At 35.7% G+C, this 21,778-nt stretch overlaps 1 protein-coding gene across 2 annotated transcripts in view; it reads right to left on the reverse strand.

Annotated features, from left to right (window-relative positions):
• Positions 1-21,778, reverse strand: part of ULK4 (unc-51 like kinase 4) — a 730,095-nt gene that overhangs the window by 495,878 nt on the left and 212,439 nt on the right. For both annotated transcript variants that reach the window (XM_074195881.1, XM_074195880.1), the window contains one exon: positions 4,227-4,354. In XM_074195881.1, the coding sequence (XP_074051982.1) occupies positions 4,227-4,354 (128 nt within the window). The remainder of the gene's footprint in view (positions 1-4,226; positions 4,355-21,778) is intronic.

The raw sequence follows: 21,778 nt of genomic DNA on the forward strand, positions 1-21,778 counted from the left end.
CAACAAACATTTCTTGAGCAAAAACCCTTCTTTGATCAAAGACAAATTTCTCCTATCACCAAAGCCCCACCAAGATGGAAATGCTGAAGATCCCAAGAGAGGACTGGGGTGATTATCAGACATTCCATTTCAGTTTCAAAAAACTCAGCCAGTGAACTCTGATGGTTCATCCACTGAAAGGACGATTGAATGGAGTGAGCCAGAAGGCCCTATTTCATCACCTGTCATGTTCAATGTGGGTATGAAGTCATTTAGAGAAACAGGCAGCCATTTGGGGGCTCTCATATCTTCTTTATCTGAGGCTGACAGCTCAAATCTCACCAGCTGTCCACTGCTGACAGATCTGGGGGCTGAGATCACACAAAAGTGGTTGAGATTCAGCCCATGAAAGGCAGAAGTGATACCGGTAGACAGGAAGCAATAGGTATGTCAGGAGACGTGGACTAGCTCTAGTCCTCCACTTGAGGCAGCATCTCCCTAGCAGCCTGGAGTCTTTAGGGGCAGGAAGAGAGGAACCTTCTCCATCTCTGCTTATCACAGACTGGGGACCTTTTCCCAACAGGAATGTTGCAACTGTTCTAAGAGCCTTTCTTTCTAGCCTCCAGGTAGGACTACCACAATGCACTTGGAACACAGCAGCTCCAAGACTGTGGGGCTATGGATGAAAAACATGACTTCACAAGGCGGTAAAATGGACTAGTTTTCCATTGTATGCACTCAGCTACATGACTTTAGTTTCTGAATATAACTCCAAATGTAAATTTGTATTTATAAAGGCCAATAAAATGATAATGAAGTCCCCGATCCATGCCCCATTTCTCTCGTGTGTGTATGTATGTGTTCTCTTTATATAATAATTATTGTACTCCCATGCAAAGTTGCTGAGTTTTCAATATATGGAAGTAAAGAAAAAGTACTTTCTACAGAAAACCAAACATCTATGAATACTCCATAGGTCTAGATAAGCCCTGATTTGGTTATTTTATGTGATAGTAGAAGACCTTTCTGATTAAGCTGCTGTATACCTCACTAGAACAAGGTGATAGGATTATGCAGCTTCCTTCTTAAGTTTTAATCACCAGGGCTGCAAAAATCTTCAATAATGCTTCAGCTAATGTGATATTTAAAACAGCCTCAAGGTAGAAGTATAAAAAAATAAGACACTTCTAGAAATGCAAATGATTTAATATCTATTCTTAAAAATAACCCTCAATGACAAGTGATATGGTTCAGAATAATATTATTATATCTCATTAAATGGATAGGGCCTTGAATATAACCTTTAAACGCCTCCCTTTTTCTCACATCTCCCATTCCCCAATTTTTATGTGAGTTTCCCTGAGTCTTCTTGATCTAAGCAAATCTACATAGACCCTCAATCCATTCATAGCCCCACTCATTCCTCTTAAGTAGAGATCATTTCATGTGCCCTTCTTAACATTCTCTTTTTTCCCAGCCATTTATCATTCTATACCACAAACATTTGCCATTTCCTATCCCTGGATTTAAAATTCCAAAAACTGAGTGGAGGGAGAAGGAAAAGAGCTATTCCATTATGAAAAATAAGGGAAAAGACAGCTTTATTGAAAATTACCAATTTGCTGTCACTAACAATTAACCACATAAAAACAAATGAAAAATACCAGTAAGAGGTTATAATGAAAGTTCACAGAAAGCATCAATATGACTTCATTAAGGACAAGAAGTCATGATGCCATCCTGAATTCATTTTCTTTTCAGATGAGATTACTAAATTAGCAGAGAAGGGAAATACTGGGTCTATAGGTTACCTAGCTTTAAGCAAAATTTTTAATAAAGTATCTCATACTTTTCTTGTAGAGATGATGAAGAGATATGGATTCGACAACAATAATACTGACTGGATTCAGAACAAGATAGATAAACAGATTAAAATAGTAGTTGTTAATAGTTCAATGAAAAAGTGGTAAGAGAGCGCCAATGGAGCTCTTGCTTGATGCTTGAAACTCTGTGCTAAGGCCTGAGAAGTTTAACAGATGGTAAGGTATTAACAGAGGAGATGGTGTTTTCAACAAATTGGCTGATGATACAAAATTGTGAGGTATAACTAACACACTGAAAAACAGAGTCAGGATCCAAAAGGATTTTGACAGGATAAAGCACAAGATTCAATCTAATGAGATAAAATTCACTAGGGATAAATAAAAATTCTTGCAGACATCAGACAAATAAGGGAAAGAGGCACAGATAGGGAGAGGTTGTTTTGAAAAGATATGGGAGGGGGTTGATGGATTACTAGATCAATTTGAATCAGCACTTTGATGTGATGTGGCAGACAAAAAAGCTAATGTGATTGAGGGCTACATTGCTCCCTGGAATAGGAAGGGGATAGGTCTGTAATTCTTTGTGCTTATAATATGCCATCTGGAGAATTGTGTCTAGTTCCAGGCAGCTTAGAATGGGTGTTTATATGTTTTCAAATACCTAGAAGATAAACTTATACACACGGCAGATGGACAGTGTCCTAGATTTGACAGAAAGAAGAGCAAAGGACTACATTACCTCTAGGGAATTTCAAAATTCTTAATGGCCTCAGTCTTCTCTATAAAACAAAAGTCTGTCTTTTTAATACTGGTGTTCTTCTAGTCATGATGTTAGTTAACTAGATGGCACAGTGGATGGGGCACTGGCCTTGGAGTCAAGAGGACAGGAGTTCAAATCTAGTCTCAGACACTTGATTTTTACTTGTGTGAACTTGGACAAGTCACTTAACCCTGACTGCCTCCCATCCAAGGCTATCTCCAGTGGTCCTGATTCATATCTGGCCACTGAATCCGGATAGCTCTGGAGGACAAAGTGAAACTAGTGACTTAGCACAGCTCCCTCTCACTCAAAGTCAATTGATGTGCTTATCATGGCATTACCTCCATGATATCATGGACATCTTTGAAAATGAAGGACAAACATCATCATCATCATCATCATCACCTAGAGGAAGGCAGCCAAGATGGTGACAGGCTTGGTCTCATGACACATAAGGACTGATTCAAGGACCTGGGCAAGGTTAGTTTGGGACCATGAGAAGGACCATGATAACTGTCTTCAGTTATTTGAAGGGAAGGGGCAATTAGGCAGTGCAATGGATAGAGCACTGGTTTTAGAGTCAGGAGAACCTGAGTTCAAATCCAAGCTCAGACACTTAATAATTACCTAGCTGGGTGACCTTGGGCAAGTCACTGTACCCCATTGCCTTGCAAAAACAAAAACAAAAACAAAAAAAAATTATTTGAAGGGAAAACATCAGAAGAAAAATTAGATTTGTTCTATTTGGCCTCAGATTAAAAAAAAATAAGTCATGGGTAGAAGTTTGGAAGAAACAAAGTATGGTTTGATGTCAAAAGAATTTTCCTAATAATAAAAACTGGCAAAAAGTAGAGTGGAAGACAGTGAGAAGTGGTAGACTCCCGCTCCATAGGGTTCTGGATGAGCACTTATCTAGAATAGTTAGTGTTAGTTGCTGTTAATTTAGATTGAATAGCTGTGTTAGTCTACTCCAACCTCAAGCTCTTTGTATAAGTCTCATATATACATATTTAGATTATGTATATACATATATATACATAATATATATATATAATATAATGGGAATCTTGGTGTTCTTCACCTATATTTTTTAAATCTAAGGTAATTCATGGTGATGTGGTGATGAGGAGGGGTTCTAACAAAAACCTTCAGATATATCTAAAAGCATGTCCTTAGACACATAATCCAAGTTACTAGGCCAAAGCCAGGACTCCCAGGATGCATTTACAGTTCTTATGTTCTAGGCTGCAAGATATCCAGTCTAGGCTTTTAGTTGATGGTCACAATAATAAACTGAGTGTGCATGGGGGCCAGTGCAGTGAGACTCCTCAAATCTTATTCCAGGTTCTTATGGCTGTCCCCAAGTCTTATTCAGGGAGCTCTCCACCACATCTGCGATTTCCCAGGTGTCAAAAGAGTTAACATAATCCCAACACATTAAAACATACTGAATGTCTAAAAATAACTGGCTTTCTAATACCATGTGCTTTTTCTGAAAGCTCTAAATTTAGTGGAAAAAACAATCTCACAGCCCACCCTAAAAAATTAGATATCAAATCATCAGTGTCAAATGTCATGATCACTACAATGATTGCCACAACTACTGATACTTATGAAACAATGAATGGGGGAGTGGGGGGGGGGGTAGGGTAAAGGGATCTTACCTGGCTTGGCAACTGAGAAGCAGCATCTCTCGGTTATGTAGTAAAATATATAAAAGGACCAGAAAAGCTTTTGCTCTGATGGAAGTAGAAGGACTGTCAAACAGACGAATTATGGTGGTAACAAAGTCCTAAAGAAGAGAGATGAAAATTATGAAGAAAACAAGAAATCAATACTCTTCCAGTCAGAATACAGTGTTGATTATCAAGAAAAAGAATACAGAGGAATGAATGCTGGATTCGAATTTATTATTACAGTCACTGAATGAAATTTTGGGGCAAAATTGATGATGCTCAAGATGTTTTAACAAGGCTTTGGAACTGGAGTAATAGAGAGAAAATGGTGATGACACTTTAAGAGACCTCTGCACTGAAGTGCCCCCCACCTGTTCCACTGGAGTGATAATAGTCTTACTCTTTATTCAAACAAATGAATTCTGGGAATTCTAAATACTCATCACTCAAAAAATCTGTCCTTCCATTCTTTTTCTGAATTTCTTATGCAATCTTTTATCTATCTGTTTATTTCTTTTGTGAAGAAGTACAATGAAGATAAAGAGAGATTTTAAAGGAGTTTTTCTAGTCCATCTGAAATCAAAATCTGTGCCTAGATCTAGAAAAGCTCTTTTCACTATTCTCATAAGCCCAGATCATTGGACATTCATTGTCACACAGATTTAAGATGCAGTATATTCACAACTCATATGGGGGGGCAGACTGGATTTTCAAAATTTTTTAAAAATGTTTTTGCCAAAAGACTATTTGGACTTGGAAATAGCTTCCTTTAAAAAAAAATAACCTGGTGGCAGCTAGGTGGCACAGTGGGTAGAGCACTGGCCCTGGAGTCAGGAATATCTGAGTTCAAATCTGATCTCAGACACTTAATAATTACCTAGCTGGATGACCTTGGGCAAGTTGCTTAACACCACTGCCTTGCCCCCCCAAAAAAAAACCTGAGCTGGGCCATTTTTCCATTATCTCTTCTTCTGATTATCAACACCCTCCTTTTGATGGACTTCAATGCCTTGCTGAACTTCCATGCATGGACACTTCATCCGTGAAATGTTCTTTCCATCACTTTCCTGACATTGAACTTTCCCAGTTCTCTTTCCAGTGTCTCTGACATCTCTTCCCTCTCTTTTTCCTCCTTCTCCTTACACTCTTCTCAATTTATTGCTCTCTCTTATATTGTTCATGTTGAAAGTTATTCCATTCTTATGGACTTCTCTAAGCTAGTCACCTATGGGTCACCTCAATTGATATAGAATCATAACTCACGGGAACCAAGAGCTCCCTGAGGGAAGGAACTAGTTTGTTTTGTACTCTGCTAGCACAAAGTAAGGATCGAATGAATGCTTTTCATTCATTGGCCTGGTCTGGCTAGGAAAATTCAACAATTGGAGACCACTATCTTCTGCTGTAAGAATATCAGAAATGAGTATCCTATGAGAATCAAGAAGAGCCTCAGTGAGGGGCAGCGAGGTAACCCAGTGGATAGAGCACTGGCCCTGGAGTCAGAAAGACCTGAGTGGAAATCTGGTCTCAGTCACTTAATGTTTAGCTAGCTGGGTGACCTTGGGCAAGTCACTTGACCTCACTGCCCCACAAAAAAAAAAATAACAACGAAAGGAAGAGCCTTAGTTTAAAAGAGATCCACATTAGGACTGAGACAAAGACTTAAATAATTAAATGTCTATAAAAGAGCTATCTGAAATTTCTGTCCCATCAGTCTATTCATTATCATCATCATCATCATCATAATTATTATTATTGATTTATCTCTGGTTCGAGTTGGACTCTTCTCATTGCTTCACTCCAACATTCCATCTCTGGCTCTCCTTGTTTGTTCTCTCATTTTTTGACTTCTTATAAGGTTTCTTCTTCAGTGTCTGCCCATTATGATTGCAGGTTCTGTCAAGCCTCTGACATTCCTAACTTCAGTTTTCAGTTTGCCTCTAAGATAAAATACAAACTTATTGCCTTGATCTTCAAAATTCTCAACAATCTAATCCCTAACAACATTATTAGACTGATGGTGCACTCCAAGAATCCTCTCTAGCCAAACTGAACTCCCAACCATTCCCAAAGCTCCAAACACCATCTCCTGCATCCCAGCTCTCAGGAAAAATTCCTCAGGTGTGAATGCACTCATTCCTCATCTCTGCCTTTTAGAACCATTTTCCTCTTTGAAGATTCAAGTCAGATGTTCCCTCTTCTGTGAGACCTACCATCCTCCAAAGACAACAGATTGTAAAAATGCAAGTGCTTCCCATCCCACCAATCCCAAGCTCTCCTTTTGGGTCAAGGACATAGAAATTGAGCTAAACCCATTCATGAAAGACCACCAGGCCCAAACACACACACACACACACGACAAACAACAAAACAAACCAGGGTTTCCCCAAGGTGGGAGTGAAACACAATGATTTTGTGAGATCAGCCAGTCAATGCCAGACACAGGGAAAAAATACCTGGGAAACCAAGAAAGGCCAAACCAGAGCCTGTCTTCCAGACTTCTGTTCTAACAGAATACTAGATGCATACCACTGGAAGGCAGGAAACATAAGAGAAGGAGGCTCAGGGGGGCTCTGGAGGCCAGAAGCGGCTTCCTACAGAAGGAGGGTTTTGAGCTGGAGCTTCAAGGGATCCAGAGATGCTAAGAGACAGGAGGAGGGACAAATTTTAGGGATTGGGGGCTGGGGAGGAGCAGTGCTAAGGAAGCATCATGCATGAGGAACAGCTGACAAGCCAGGGCTGTCAGATCAGGATACAGGTAGAGGAAGTGAAATGTAAGAAAAGACAGAGAAAGAGGAAAGGGCCAGATCAAGAAAAGCCTTTATGGGGGCCAAAGACTTTATATTTGATCCTAGAGGAAAATGGAGCTCCTGGAGATTACTGAGAAAGGGGGAGGTGCCAAATCAAAAATGGATGCTCCCCAGATATGTGGTGACACATACAAACTGGATAGATTTTGCAAAACACCCTTCTTAATGCCAAACTGATAGAGACTGGAATTATACTTATACATGAAATAAAAGGGGTAAAGATAACACCAAGGTAGACACAGGGAAGAATCTGATAACTTCAAAAAAAAGTTGCTAAGGAGTATTTTAAAAGGAGTTAGTTTTTTGTTTTGTTTATTTTTTTAAAATACAGTCTAGGATGTCAAAGATACATTTGAGTTTTCCTCAGAGGGACTCAGCCTTCATATTGAGAAATAATCACATATTGTAAACTATTAAAATGCAAAAGCAGCATGCTGGAGAAATGATCAGAACTGACAACTACAACAATCATACCATAGGCATTCATAAGTTTCTTAAAATCTCAAAATCTTCACAGCAAGGAGAAAAATCAGGGCCACTTGAGTTTGCTTTTTTAAAACAAGAAACAAAAACCACTGGTGACTAAAGCTAGACTCTTCCTGAAAAAGGTTTCCTGGACTAAAAATATTGTTATTCAATCTAGAATAAGTAGTTAATGATATTGAGTTCTCTATATATGAATTCATTTTGTATCTCCTGACAAATACTATAAAGTAAACAAGCTACTCACTGGGATTATACCTGCATTAGCCTCTTTTCAATATGGCAGCCCCAACCAATGCAACCAAAAATAGTCTTTGTAATCTGAAAAGAGGCAATGAATTTTTTTTCAGGCATTTAATTTTCAAAGGCAAGAATAAATTTGACCTGAAAAGGCAAAATCAGCCACAAAAGTATTCTTCTAACACAGTGTCTCATGCCTAAGTTAAAATCAAACAAAATTTCTTGAGATACACAAATAGAAATAACTAAGTTCAACAATCCTCCAGCATTTGTCTGTTGTGAAGGATGACTCCTGAAAAGCCCTAATGAGAGAGTGATATCTCTAACCACTGAGATGTTTTCTAAATGTTCCTATTTCTGAATGATAGATGCTCATCATTTTTGAGTTTCCCAGTACAAAAGTCCTCCTTAATGAAGCCCACAAACCCTCAAAGGGGAAAAAATGAAGAACAGAACAGAATGATGATGCCCACAAGACATGAGGTTGGATAAGCATCAATTTGTGAGCACATCAAAATGCCTATCTTAGATGGGCCCCGTATGGACAATGAACCGGGTCCAAGAAGTTAAACAGGCAGAAGCCAGATTGGATTCAGTACAATGCTTCCAAGGATCCCAAGCTACTCCCTGTCTAAAAGTTTATCTTTTTATAATATATTCTTGACAAATTCCAGATGGCTACTTATCTTAATGATCAACTGATGGCCGGCTCTATGCCAGGTGCTGGACTAGGCTGGGGACACAAGCACAAAAGCCAGAGGCCTGCCTTCAAGGAGCTTTCATTCTACTCTACCATAATCACCAAACTATCAATAGCTCAAAGGACAATTGGAAGACACATGGTCATTTCCAGGAGATTCAGTACATTCCCAAGGATAAAATGTCTGCGGGAAGTGCTAAAGCAAACCTAAAAGAGGAAGCATAAGCCTGGAAAGTGAAGCAAAACAAGGAATGACAAAGGGCAAGTCTGAAATGTCGAACTGCTATCTATGAAACACTGAAAAAACAAGGTCTCTAATCCACTGGATGAATACTTTGGAGAACTGATTATTGTTTTGAAAACACAAAAAGAAAGGGTATTCATGATTTGCTGTTTGTCTTATAAATGGGAACATGTACAACCAAGAGATGGTAGATCGATTTGAACTAACCAAATACTACATGCATATTACCTGAAAGGGTCCAATACAAAAAGTTTTGAAAGCCCTATGTAAAAGAGATGGACTATGATGCTGATTTTTTTTTTTTTTGCTTTTGCATAGGAAGAATAAAAGTTATTTCTACTTTTCTACAAACTTACAATGGGGTCAAAAAGGAAGAAGTTAATCCTTAGTCACATGTTCTTTCTACAGGGTCATCACAGTACAGAAATTGGGATATTCTTTGCTTAATTTGCTTCATGTTTATGTATTAGAAGACATAAATAAAGTCTGATGAGGCAGCCACTTGGCCTGTGACACTCCTATCAACTCAAATGAAGTTAGGAAAAATCTATTTTTCCTCTCAAATGTATTTATAACCTGCTTAAAAGCTCTATAAATAAGGAGTTTAGAAGGAAAAGGGGATAATTCCACTGAACTGTGCTATATTAGGCAAAGCTTTTGGAAGGACAGATTTGGCAAGAATATAATAAAAACAAACTCAACTTTCTGGATTTTATGACCCACATTCCATAAGTATGCTATTTGGTCTAACCTAAAAATAACATTATTTTAGGTGTCAAAGAAAATGGGAAATTCACAGCATCAAGGAAATTGAGTTAAGGGAAAAAAAGGTGTTTTTGTTGCTTAATTTTTTTTTTGTGTGCCTTCTCTTTTTTTAAAAAAACAAAATACCAGGAGTGTTGATACCTGCCTGTAACCCTTCTATTGGAAAGGGAAGGCTGGTAGATTATGAGTCTAGGGGTTCTGAGACGCAATAGGGAAAAAAAATCTTTCAGACGTCTGCACTAATTTCAGCATGAATTATGTCACCAACACGTTGAGTTCTGAGTTGGGGTTTAGGAAAGGACCCCTAAAGAGGGGAGAAGGAAGGTCAAAGCTTCTGCCTTCACTAGTATTGGAACCATGTACTTTTAATCATATTGAGATAGGATCCATTCTCAAAAACAAAAAACTCAAAAAAAACTAATAAAGGAAACCAGATTTCCCCTTCATAAAAATCCAGGCTCTTTTTATTAGTAGGCTGATCTCCTCCTGGTTCACACCAAAGTCCATAGGAGAAAATGGACAATAAGAAATAAAAATATACTTTTCAGAGCAGGGCTTATTTGGTTTTTATCTTTATTTCCTATATATTTCACATGACCAGGTTTAAATATTTGCTAAAAGAAACTGAATTAATAGCAGTAATAGTAATAAATGATGATAATAATAATAGTTCACATTCATATAACATTTTTAAATTTATATGGTATTTTACAGATATTATCTCATTTGATCTTCTAAATAACCCTATGAAGTAGGAGCTATCATTATTATTAGTCCCAATCTATAATGAGAACAGTAAAGATAAGAATGTTTCAATTGCTTAAGGACATACAGTGATGTAAATATTTGAGATGGGATATGAACTCAGGTCTTCCTAATTCAAATTCTATGTGCTGTGCCATCTACCCTTTCTTCTCTAACAAATGAGTGAAGCTTATCCTGATAGCTAGAACTTTCAGAAAAAAAAGGAAAAAAGAGGAAAAGAAAAAAAGAAGGAAGAAAAGAAGAGGAAAGGAAGGGGAAAAGGAAGGAAGGAAAGAAGGAAGGAAGGTAGGAAGGAAGGAAAGAAGGAAGGAAGGTAGGAAGGAAGGAAAGAAGGAAGGAAGGTAGGAAGGAAGGAAGGAAGGAAGGAAGGAAGGAAGGAAGGAAGGAAGGAAGGAAGGAAGGAAGGAAGGAAGGTTGGTTGTTTTCACTAGAGAAAAAGTGAACATATTTTTCTTGTTCATTTCCAAGCAACTATAGAATTCCTATTTGGAAGGTAGCAATCATTTAATCAAAGTCATAGCAGAAAAGGAATCCTCACAATAAGATATTAGACAGTCTATTCCCAATGAGATAGAACTACCATCTCTGCTTGGGGGGCGGGGTTCTCGTGAACTGCTCTAATTGTTGGAAGTTTTTCTCAGAATTCTGACATTTTAGCTTCTTTGCAACTCTCACCAATTATTGCTGAGTGTGACATCTGAGGACAAACAGAATAAGTCTAATTCCTCTTCTAAAATTTCTCTTCAGTTTTCTCTTCCCTCATTTAACTATTCCCAGTTCAGTCAACAAATATTGTGGGATGAATACAAGGCTCTTGGCTATCCTGGTTCTTCAGTTTATCAATGTCCAGCACAAATCAAGTTACCGAGGATCAAAAAGAATATGAGATCTTGTCATCTTCCCTTTTATTCTACTTTTCTACAAAAAGGCAAGATAAATTAATTTCAGGAAAATAAATCTTTTGAATTATATAACTTAAAATATAAATATAAAATATAAATATAAAATATAAAAATATAAAAAAAAGACAGAAGAGATCTGAGTCCTGCTGATCTAGTTTAACTCTCTAATCTTAATGAAGAGGTAAAGAGAGCATCCCAAAACTGCATGGAAAAGTGCACTGGTTGAGTTACAACTCAAATCCTAGGTTTTCTGACACAGAGTGTAGGTATATATATATATATATATATATATATATATATATATATATATATATATATATATAGTATATGTATATATATATAGTATATATATGTATATATATAATCATAACTGTGTCTGCTAACCAACTAACCTATAACCATTCCCATTTTTCTGAAATTGTTCTTTCATTTTTTTAATTCAATGATACTTTTTAAATTAATAAAGATTATTTCATCTCCACCTTATGTCCCTATCTTCCTAAAAAAGAAAAACAAAATTATTTTGACAAATACACATAGACAAGCAAAATAAATTCTCACGTTGGTCATGTCCAAAAGTGTGTCTCATTCTATACATTGGTCCATCTCCATCCTCTGTCAGAAGATGAGTAGCATCCTTCTCATTGGAATCCTTCAAGATGGATCAAGATGGATTGGAGTTCTGAAGGCTTTCAAAGTTTTTTATATTTCCAAAGTTGATGTTATATAGCATAACAGATTCTGCTCATTTAATTCTTCAAAAATCCATTCTATTATTCCTCTCTAAAACCATGTCCTTCTTCATTTCACAGAGTACAATTCCATTATATTCATATACCATATCTTTAAATATTTACCCCAGGGTGATGATGACTGTCTTTCATTCTTGAAGAAGACCATGGCATCAGGGATACCATGACAAACAGGTGAATTGGATTTGAGAGAGGGAGCACTATGCTAGGTCACCAGTCTCACTTTCTCCTCCAAAGTCAACTGAGTTCGTGGCTAGATGTGGGTCAGGAAGACTAAAGATATTCTTGGATAGGAGGCAATCAGGATTAAGTGTTTTGCCCAAGGTCACACAAGGTGTCTGAGGCTAGATTTGAACTCAGGTTTTCCTGACTCTAGGACTGGTGCTCTATGTACTGCACTACTAGCTGTCCTGTACTTTCCCCACATGATAGCTACCCTCTCAGTTTCTAATTCTTCACTAACAATAAAAACATCCAAACTGCTACAGATAATTTTATAAGTGTGAGTCTTTTCCTTTTTCTCTAATCTCGCTGCAGGAGTGTAGGTCAATAATTTCTGAAGAATTACTTTTCAGAATGGCTAGAACAATTCCTACTATACCAAACGTGTTTTAATGTACCCATTTCCCCACAGCTCCTCCAATATTTGTCATTTTCTTTTTTTGTCAATTCTTTCAATGCAATGGATTTTTTTATTTCCATTTCTTTAGTGACCTAGACTATTTTTCATCCTCCTCTGAAAACTTCCTGTGCCTATCCTTTGAACCTTTATCAACAGAAGAATTACAATCAACTTTTGAATTTGAATCAGTTCCCTAAATATCTTGGAAATTAGACTTTTTTTTCAGAAAAACAAAATGTAAAGATTTTTTTATCCCTATTCTAATTTTTGCTGCATTTGTTTTATTTACACAAAAGTTTTTTAATATCATATCAAACTTGTCCATTTTATCTTCTGCCATTCCCTCTAGTCTTCATTTAGTCCAGAACTTTTATCATGCCTATAGCCAGAAAGGCAATTTCTTATTGCTCCTTCAATTTGTTTATGTCACCCTTCGTATCTGAGCCATGGCCATTTGAAATTTAGCTTGGTATATGGTAGGCGATACTGATCTAAACCCATTTCCTGCCAGAATGCTTTCCAATTTTCATATCTGCTTTTGTCAGATAGTAAGTTATTCTCATTTTCTTCTTCTTTGATCCTGTTTTGAACTTCTTTGACTTCTCCAAACAGTCCTCAGTAAATTCATCATTAACAACATTCAATTTGGAGCAGCTAGGTGGCACAGTGGATAGAGTACCAGCCCTGGAGTCAGGAGGACCTGAATTCAAATCTAATTTCAGAAATTTATTAATTACCTAGCTATGTGACCTTGGGTAAGTCACTTAAGCCCACTGCCTTAAATAAATAAAATTTTAAAAAAAGAAGAATCAACTTGCAGGGTTCAATTTGACTTGTTATTCATGCCTTGATGGTAATCTCTCTCCTTTTGATTGCAGCAGGGAACAAAAACAACTTCATTTCAGAAGCACAGACTAGAAAGACATTTCCTCAGACATGCTTCCCAATTACTGCTTTTCAGTCTTCTTTGGAGTGTGATCTTCCCCATTAGATTGCACACTCCTTCATGGCAGAGTTTTTCTTTTTTGGGGGGGGGGTATCTCCAGAATGTATTTAGTGCCTGATATACAGGAAGTGTTTAATAAATGACTACTGACTAACTGATTAAGCTACAGGTGCTCCTTTGTAGTTGTGTATCTAATCTTTTCCATTGATTGATTTCTCTATTTCTTAAGTAATACATCCAATTGTTTTGCTGATCACTGCTTTGCAGTATGGCTTGAGATCTTGGTACTTCTTCCTCCCTTTTCACTTTTATTCATTATTTCACTTCACCTTTTGTTTCCTCATATATAAATTGTATTATTATATTTTCTAACTCTAAATTGACCTGACCCTAAAAAAGTAAATCAATTTAAGAAGCATTGTCATTCTTATTATATTTGTTCAGTCTATCCCTGGGCAATTAATATTTCTACAATTATTTAGGTCTATTTTTATTTGCATAAAATATTTTATAATTATATTTATATATTTTTAAAAACAATTTGCATGTTCATTTGGCAGATGTATTTATAGGAATCATGAAAACAAGACATAATACTAAAAGAAGTATATGAAAACTATGTAGAATTAACATCTACTATCCTGTATTTCTAAATATCTTCTGAGAGATTTAGATGATGACCTTCTCAAGTGTCCTCCTTTGTTTTTTGTTTTTTAGTATGGGGAAGGAAAATGGAAAATAGTGAGGAAAATAGATCATCTTCATCCATCAGCTAACACCAGACCTGAAACTTTGTTAATAAACTCCAACCCTTGCTTATATCACTTAGACCCTAAAGCAACTTTTTGATTAGTGAATTTAAATAATATTAAATCATGTGCATATTTCCTTTTCTGAGACTAGTTTGCTTCAGGAAATATCATATGCATTCTTAAATTACAAATTCTATGATCTTTCTCTAACATTTCATTCTTCCACAAGTTCTCCAAGATTGTCTAATTCAATTTTATCCCACATATTTGCATATGTACAGCTTTATTCATTAATTTATTGAACTTTTTAAAAAACAAGCATTCAATAATTATGCCCATGAATATATCCAATTCCCTAAAGTTTTGATAAATATAATGTTTCCATATTATGCCCAACTAGCAAAGTAATAAAAAAGGGTAAAAATCATTAGACTCTGCTTACAGGCATTAAGAGAAGCTACAACATTCAGTCATCCTTTTATTGTTTTCTGTCACAATGATTGAAAATCAATGTAAACCCTAACAGTGGTTACATTTGCTGATTTCCTCATTGTGCTCTAAAATTGTTTTGTGGAAAATTGAAATGTATTTAAAAGATAAATCCACAAAGAAAACCCAAATCCAATTTGCTAACAATTTATGTTAAATCCATTATCATTGTTTCATTCCTTAACTTAAGACTTTAACTAAAATGATGCACAGTGGTGTTAAGCATTGCAATGAGAGTCATTTTCTTTAGATAATAAAATCTTCATTTATCATCCCTAAATAAAAACCTTTAAGCCCCAGATGTTCTGTATAAATTAAAGCTACCCATGTATTTGCTAGAAGTGTTCACAGTCATTAGCTAAGTGTATGGAGCTGGCCATAAGAGACCTTCTGTTTCATACTGGGAGGGCACTAGTAAACCAATCAAGCAGTTCCTGTTAGCTACTGAACTGATTTATTATCTTATATGACAAAGTCAAATAGGATGACCAATCAAAAAGCAACTCAGACTGGAAAATTCATTCACAGAAAGTACCTGAAAGTTGCATTGACTCCTTTATTTTTATAGGACTTTAAAACAACTTAAAAGATTTAAGGATTTTCTGGTGGCCTCTCACTTCTTTCATGGCAATTTCAAGCAGAGGATCTAAACTTTTATTCCAATTTCTGATTCTGGTTTCAGAAAAATCAGGATGAAATTGTGATGGCCAGTGACAGGTAGTGTGGAAAAATGAACCTACCATCATTACTTTCTAGAAATTTAATTATTGCTAACTTTAGAGCTGCCCAAATAGATTCAAGAGATGTCCACTTCAGGAATCACTGTGACTTAGGAGGAACTAAAAAAAGATTTATGAGACTAAAAGCAAGAAAATATTGCAAATATGCTTGGCATGGTCCTGTAAGGGCAGAAGACAAGAGTTTAATGTATGTGATCCTGAGGATATATCAATCTGAATGAGAAAAAATGATCTAAATTGAAGATCCTGCCAACAAGAATTATGCCATCTGATGACTAAAATATATGCCACATTGAAACCTGAGATAGAATGTCAAGCTAAAACTGAACACTGGGTAAAATATCCAAATGCAGAGCACTTAAAAGTTCATCTCCACCTACTGAATCTATAATTGCTATGTAAATTATATTTATGTGTGCAAAGTAAATAAGAGTGAACCTGTCTGTACACCTCTTTGAATGTCAATGAGAGATTAAGGTTTTGTAATTCACTTTGCAAATGAGGATCATTACTAAATGTGTAATCCAATAGGTCTGTGTTTTATGATAAAAATGGAAAGACTACATAAACATCCAACAGGACAAGAAAAGCATCTTCACAGAAGGAAGAAAGCAACAGTACATTCCAAATGTCAATTTTGGATCCCAAACCAATTTCTTCTGCCTTCAGTTGCATCTATTTTGATTAGGTGAGTAAATGAAAAGAATGAGGTACTTTGACATACACAATTCAATTAGCTGATGGACAATGGCAGCAGCAAAGGAAAGAATAAATATATCTCATTTTCTACCAATAAGGTCTTTCTATATCAAGAGCAATATCCCCCAGGGTTGCATACTTAACTCATCTACAGTACACTGCCTACCTGTGAGTCTCTGAATTTTCTACCTAGAGAGGTTAGACACTATCAGCAAAAACTTGGTACAAGGGCCACATTATAAAAATAATTTTAGAAAAGGGGTTTTTAACCTGGGGTCCATGAACATTTTAAGAAATATTTTTACAAATGTATTAATTAGTTCCTGTATTATATTTTAAAATATTTTTCTTAAATGGGTTGAGACTTTTTCAGTTAGATGCTGTCAAAAGGGTTCTAGGACATGAGAAAGGTTAAAAATATCTGCTTTAGACAACTGCCAATACAACTGCTCAGTCTACTTGGATCTGTAATCCTCCATGTATTCAGTTTTTATTTGAATTCTTTATCTTTTTTTGTCAATTTTTAGTGTGCCTAATCTATGCCCATACTCAGATGATAATGCAGAAGACCTTTATATTTCTAGTCCTGGTCGAAATACTCAATACTTCACAGAGTTCAACACTCCAAAAAGTGTATGTCTAACAATTGTTTCTAAGACTGAAAGATGTTCTGAATTGAATTCTTTCTGGCATTATAGGAGGCATTCTTATCCACTTCTTTATAGTATCATCTAATGTTCCTATATTATAATGGAAAGAGAATGGCTACAAAATATTACGGATACTACTAATTTACCTATATCAATTTTCAACACAACTAGTTCTACAACAATAAAAGAGAATTTCAATCTTAGAAAGGGACCAATTGATAAAAATATCCCTCCAGTCAATAGGTTTTAAAAGAAAAATATTAAATAAATATAAACTAACAAGGCAAAGAACTCCAAATTGATCCCTTGCAAATCTCAAGAGGTGGAATTGATCTGCTTCTGACTTGCTGGCACAGCTAAAATTCAATGAGCTCAGTCTGGCCATCAACTGATAATGGCCCCAAGGAAAAACAATGAGAAATGCATGAGGACAACTACTCTGACATAGTTTCAGTAGACATTTGAAAGGAAAAAATAATGAAAGTTTTGATTGAATATAAAAATGTACTTGGGTAACACTTTCCTCAAAGAATGGTCCAATTTGTAAGTAAAACATCTTTTTTTTATTAATTCAGACTTTAAAAAATCAGAGCATAAAATGACAGAATCTGATTTTGTTTATATAATTTAATTTGTTTTCTTCAGGAACATGATAATTAAATAAATATTTTGACTATTCAATGATTTTGTATAAGTTCTGGGTTCCATACTAGTGTTTAAATTCCATAATATTTTGCCTATGCCAGTGACTTTCATTTGCTTATTAAATATGAGTGATATTGGACATTTTTGATAAAAGCTTTTCAATTGCTCAGAAAATATACAAAAATGACTGCCAAGTATTACCTAAATTGTCCTTTTCTAAGGCCAATGATAATAGAGAAGAAATATGGATGGAAGCTCGTAAATCTCTACACTAGATTTTCAGATGTTGAAGGCAACTGATCCTATAGATTCTTCCAAAGAATCAATTTCCATGGCCATTCAAGACAATGATGTTGATGGACTGGGATTATTAAAAGTTTTGGATAATATTCTTGCAAATAATTCTTAAGTGTCAATGGCATTAACACCTTTTATCAAGAACTGTTCAAAAGTAATAGACTTCTGCCCTCAGGATACTTTTTCCTACCTATAAATTGTGTTAAATAACAAAGGTCAAAGTTCTTATTTAGAGTTAGTATAAATTGTTTGAATTTTTAAAACAGCATCTTCTGGGGCAGCTATGTGGTGCAGTGAATAGAGCACTGGCCCAAAAGTCAGGAGTACCTGAGTTCAAATATGGCCTCAGACAATTAATAATTACCTAGTTGTGTGACCTTGGGCAAGTCACTTAACCCCATTACTTTACCCCCCCCCCCAAAAAAAAACCTTAGTATCTTCTAAATCCTATGCAGGAGGATAAAAGATTGTTTAGGGGTTTGGAGTACTTTTACAAAGAATGTTTTTAAAAGGCTATTTTTCTAAGTCTTATTACTCAATAACAGGTTGCCCAATTAATTTCAAACTTTCTCCTTCAAAATTCTCTTTTGCCTCAGGCCAAGAATAAGGAGTTTTAACATGCATATGGCTCCCAAGGATGAAACATTTTGTGAACATTAGGATAGGGTCAAAAAAGGTCTCATAAAAGGAATCTTCTTCTAGGCTTTATTCCAAAAAAACAATTGAATTTATAGCAAGGGAATACTGACCCAGATGAACAACATGGAGACCTGATTCACACTCAGAATATGTGTGATCCATAAATTAGACAAATCATTTTCAATTTCTTACTCTCTCAAATATAAAGCAGTTTACTATTAATGCCAAAATATTTCCTTTTTTAAAATTTATGTGACAGTGTTAAACTTTTAACTATTCCTATGCTCTCTTCCAATTTTATTGGTAATACCTAAGAAATATTATTTCTCTAAACTCAACTTTTGATGATTCTTTACATTAACTCAAAGTCAGGTTAGTTCTCTCCTTGGGTATTATAGACTTACTATATGTCAATTCCATTAGCTTAAAAAAAATTGCATTGCTAAACGTGACTATTGGTGACCATTTTTTCATTCAACATCCTAAATGACATGACCCTGGACTCAAATAATGGTATTGGATTACCTGACCCTCCCCCTCCCCAAACTCCAGATACTCTCTAGAAGATAAACTTTCCAGGAAAACCTAGACAAATTCTGATACTACAACCCCTTTCATCAGATATTCGATGTTCAGACCTAATTAAGATGAGTATCCCCCATGACCAAGCAAAGAAAGAAGATGCATGGCCAGTTCTGCACCTCCAAGCCTTTCACAAATGCAAAGTTTATCCCAATCAAGGAATATCTTCTTAGGCTCTATCACTTTCCACACCCAAACCAGCTTCACATCTACCTGCAATGGTTTGTCTACATCCGCACAGGAGTTTTATTCCCCTACCATCACCTAGTCTTCACCAGCGACCTTGGAAGCTATAGAGAGAATCTTGCAAACTGAAACCTCTTTCTACCTTCCAGTCATTCCTATAGGTGATTCTGACAAAAGGAGTCAGGATACTAAAATTTTTCCAGAGATCTACATTTTTAAATGAGCTAAAGGAAGCATAAAAGAGAAATGAACCCCAAAAGACAAAAAATGAACCCCTTCACAGACAGAATGCTTTTCTCTTTGTCCACAAAGGCATTTTCTACCAAAACTTTTGGTTTCCATCATGGAGTAGGAAACAGAAAGCTTCCCCAAAAATTAACTTTTATCTAGCATTTTAAAAAACAAGGCAAGGATATTATGATAGATGATCACCAAAAAGGGGGGGGGATGAGATCCCTTTTAATGCTATCAAGTTCTCATTTACACAATGCTGTGTATTTGTAAATGTGCCCAATTCCCATCAAGATGTCTTGTTTCAATGATCAAAGCTGTATTCTAGCCTAATTCTCAGATCAAACCTCTGCTTTAGGAGCTATAATTTTTGATAATCTGGAAAAATAACTTATTGTAGTCCACTGACCTTAAAAAGATAAGAACAAGACAAAGAGAGAAAAATATAAATTTGCTAGTGATTACAAAGGTTCTCTCTCTACCAATAAAGCTATTGTATATTACAGAAGAAAAGTTAAAAGAGCTTAGATTTATATAGGGAGTAATGATGGGGTTGTGACCATGCATTTAATAAAACTCTAAGTCATGGTACTTTGGGCAGACATGGTTTTCAATAGATATCTTTTAATTTGAAAATGCTGATAAAACCAGGATATATTTTTCTTCACTTAAAAGTAAAAGTTAGTTACTTTAAAATAAATTTATTTTATGATGATTAACTACATAGGATAATAATACAGTTTAAGTAAACTTAAATTGTACTAAGTCTTTTGGAGAATCCCATATTATCATAATTATATATATATATATATATATATTTGCTAAAATTCCTTTCCAGAAGGTTGATGATAATGCAGCTGCTAATAATAATAATGGCTGCTATTTATATATCATTTTAAAGCATACAATGAGTTTCAGATATTTTACCTAGTTAGTAGTTCCTGAAATAGGTATTATTGTTCTCATTTTATAGATGGGAAAATAAAGGCTCAGAGAGGTCAATGACTTGCCTAAAATCACACAGGTGAGTCTGGCTACTCTGGTTTTAATAGCAGACAAGAAAATATACTGTTTTAAATTAATACATGTTACTTTAGCATATCTGAAAAATATTTGGCATCATTTAAAACCCAGCTCAGGTGTTACCTTCTACATGAAATCTCTTTCTAATCACTCCAGCTGCAGTGCCTTGCCCATAAAAAAAATGTCATATTTGTTTTATTTACACTTATATAAAGAATAGGGACTAAACTTATGTTTTCAATAACACAGGGAACCTTGAGATATAAAAACTCTCTCGAGCAACTGCCATCTTCACAACTTAATACTCTTAGAGAGTCAACTTGGGGCATACAGGTATGTGTTTATAAGGCACCGTGGAGTAATGATTTGAGAGTTGGCAGGCAAAGTGCCAGGACAGATAACAAATCCTAAGGACTCTGCAGATGAATGGTGGAGTAGACTGTCCCTACCAAAAACAATATGTTGTCTTTGTTCCTACCAAAGACCCAAGGGTCACAGTAGAGAGGGGCTCTGGATCACCTCTGGTAGGAGAAGAGCTGGTTAGTGAACATCTGGGACCCTGTGGGGATGGTTTGGAAAAGTGGAAGATTTGCTGCTCCCCATAAGGATAGCTCCTGGTACTTTGTCCATCACTAGGCTACTTGCTGGCTTTGAGATGTCACTACTCTATGAAAATTCAAGTTTTAAAAGTTATTTTTCATATTTTTTATTGACTAATGAATTAACTTCTATTTGATCCATTCTAATTTTCAAGGAGTTTGTGCTTGGTCAAGCCTTTGAACTTCCTGTACAAAGTTGTTAATCCCTTTTGCAGTTTTTACCATAGCTTATCTATCTCTTCCAAATTTTTTCCTCTAGCACTCTCATCTCATTTCCTCTAACACTCATTCAAACCTAAAATATTTTTAAGCTTTTAAGGAAACAAAACAAAATCCTGCTTCAGTTTTTCTAGGAATTCCACTTGAACTTACACACAATTGTGTTTTTCTTTGATGTTCTACTTATAAATGTTTTGGAATCATTATTCTCTTTCTCTGGATTTTTTCTTGAATAATAATAGTTTTTTTTTAATCATGGGATTCCATTTTTGCTTGCTCTTTCTCCCAGCCTACTTGCTGACCTCACAAATCAGGTCAAGGGCTGCACTGGTGCTCATCACATGAAAAAAGGGCCTAAACTAAGGGTTCCTAACTCTCTCTGGGGCATGGAATTCTTAGTAATTCCTTCTCAGAATAATATCCTTAAATGCACAAACTAAATAAAATTAAAAATTTGATTGAAGAGAATCAAGTTAAGAATGTCCAGTTTTCTAGAACTATGCCCAAAGAACAATAAAACTGATCATATGCTTTGACCCAGCAATTTCAATACTAGGCCT

Source organism: Macrotis lagotis, chromosome 7, assembly GCF_037893015.1.
Source record: "Macrotis lagotis isolate mMagLag1 chromosome 7, bilby.v1.9.chrom.fasta, whole genome shotgun sequence".
NCBI lineage: Eukaryota > Metazoa > Chordata > Mammalia > Peramelemorphia > Peramelidae > Macrotis > Macrotis lagotis.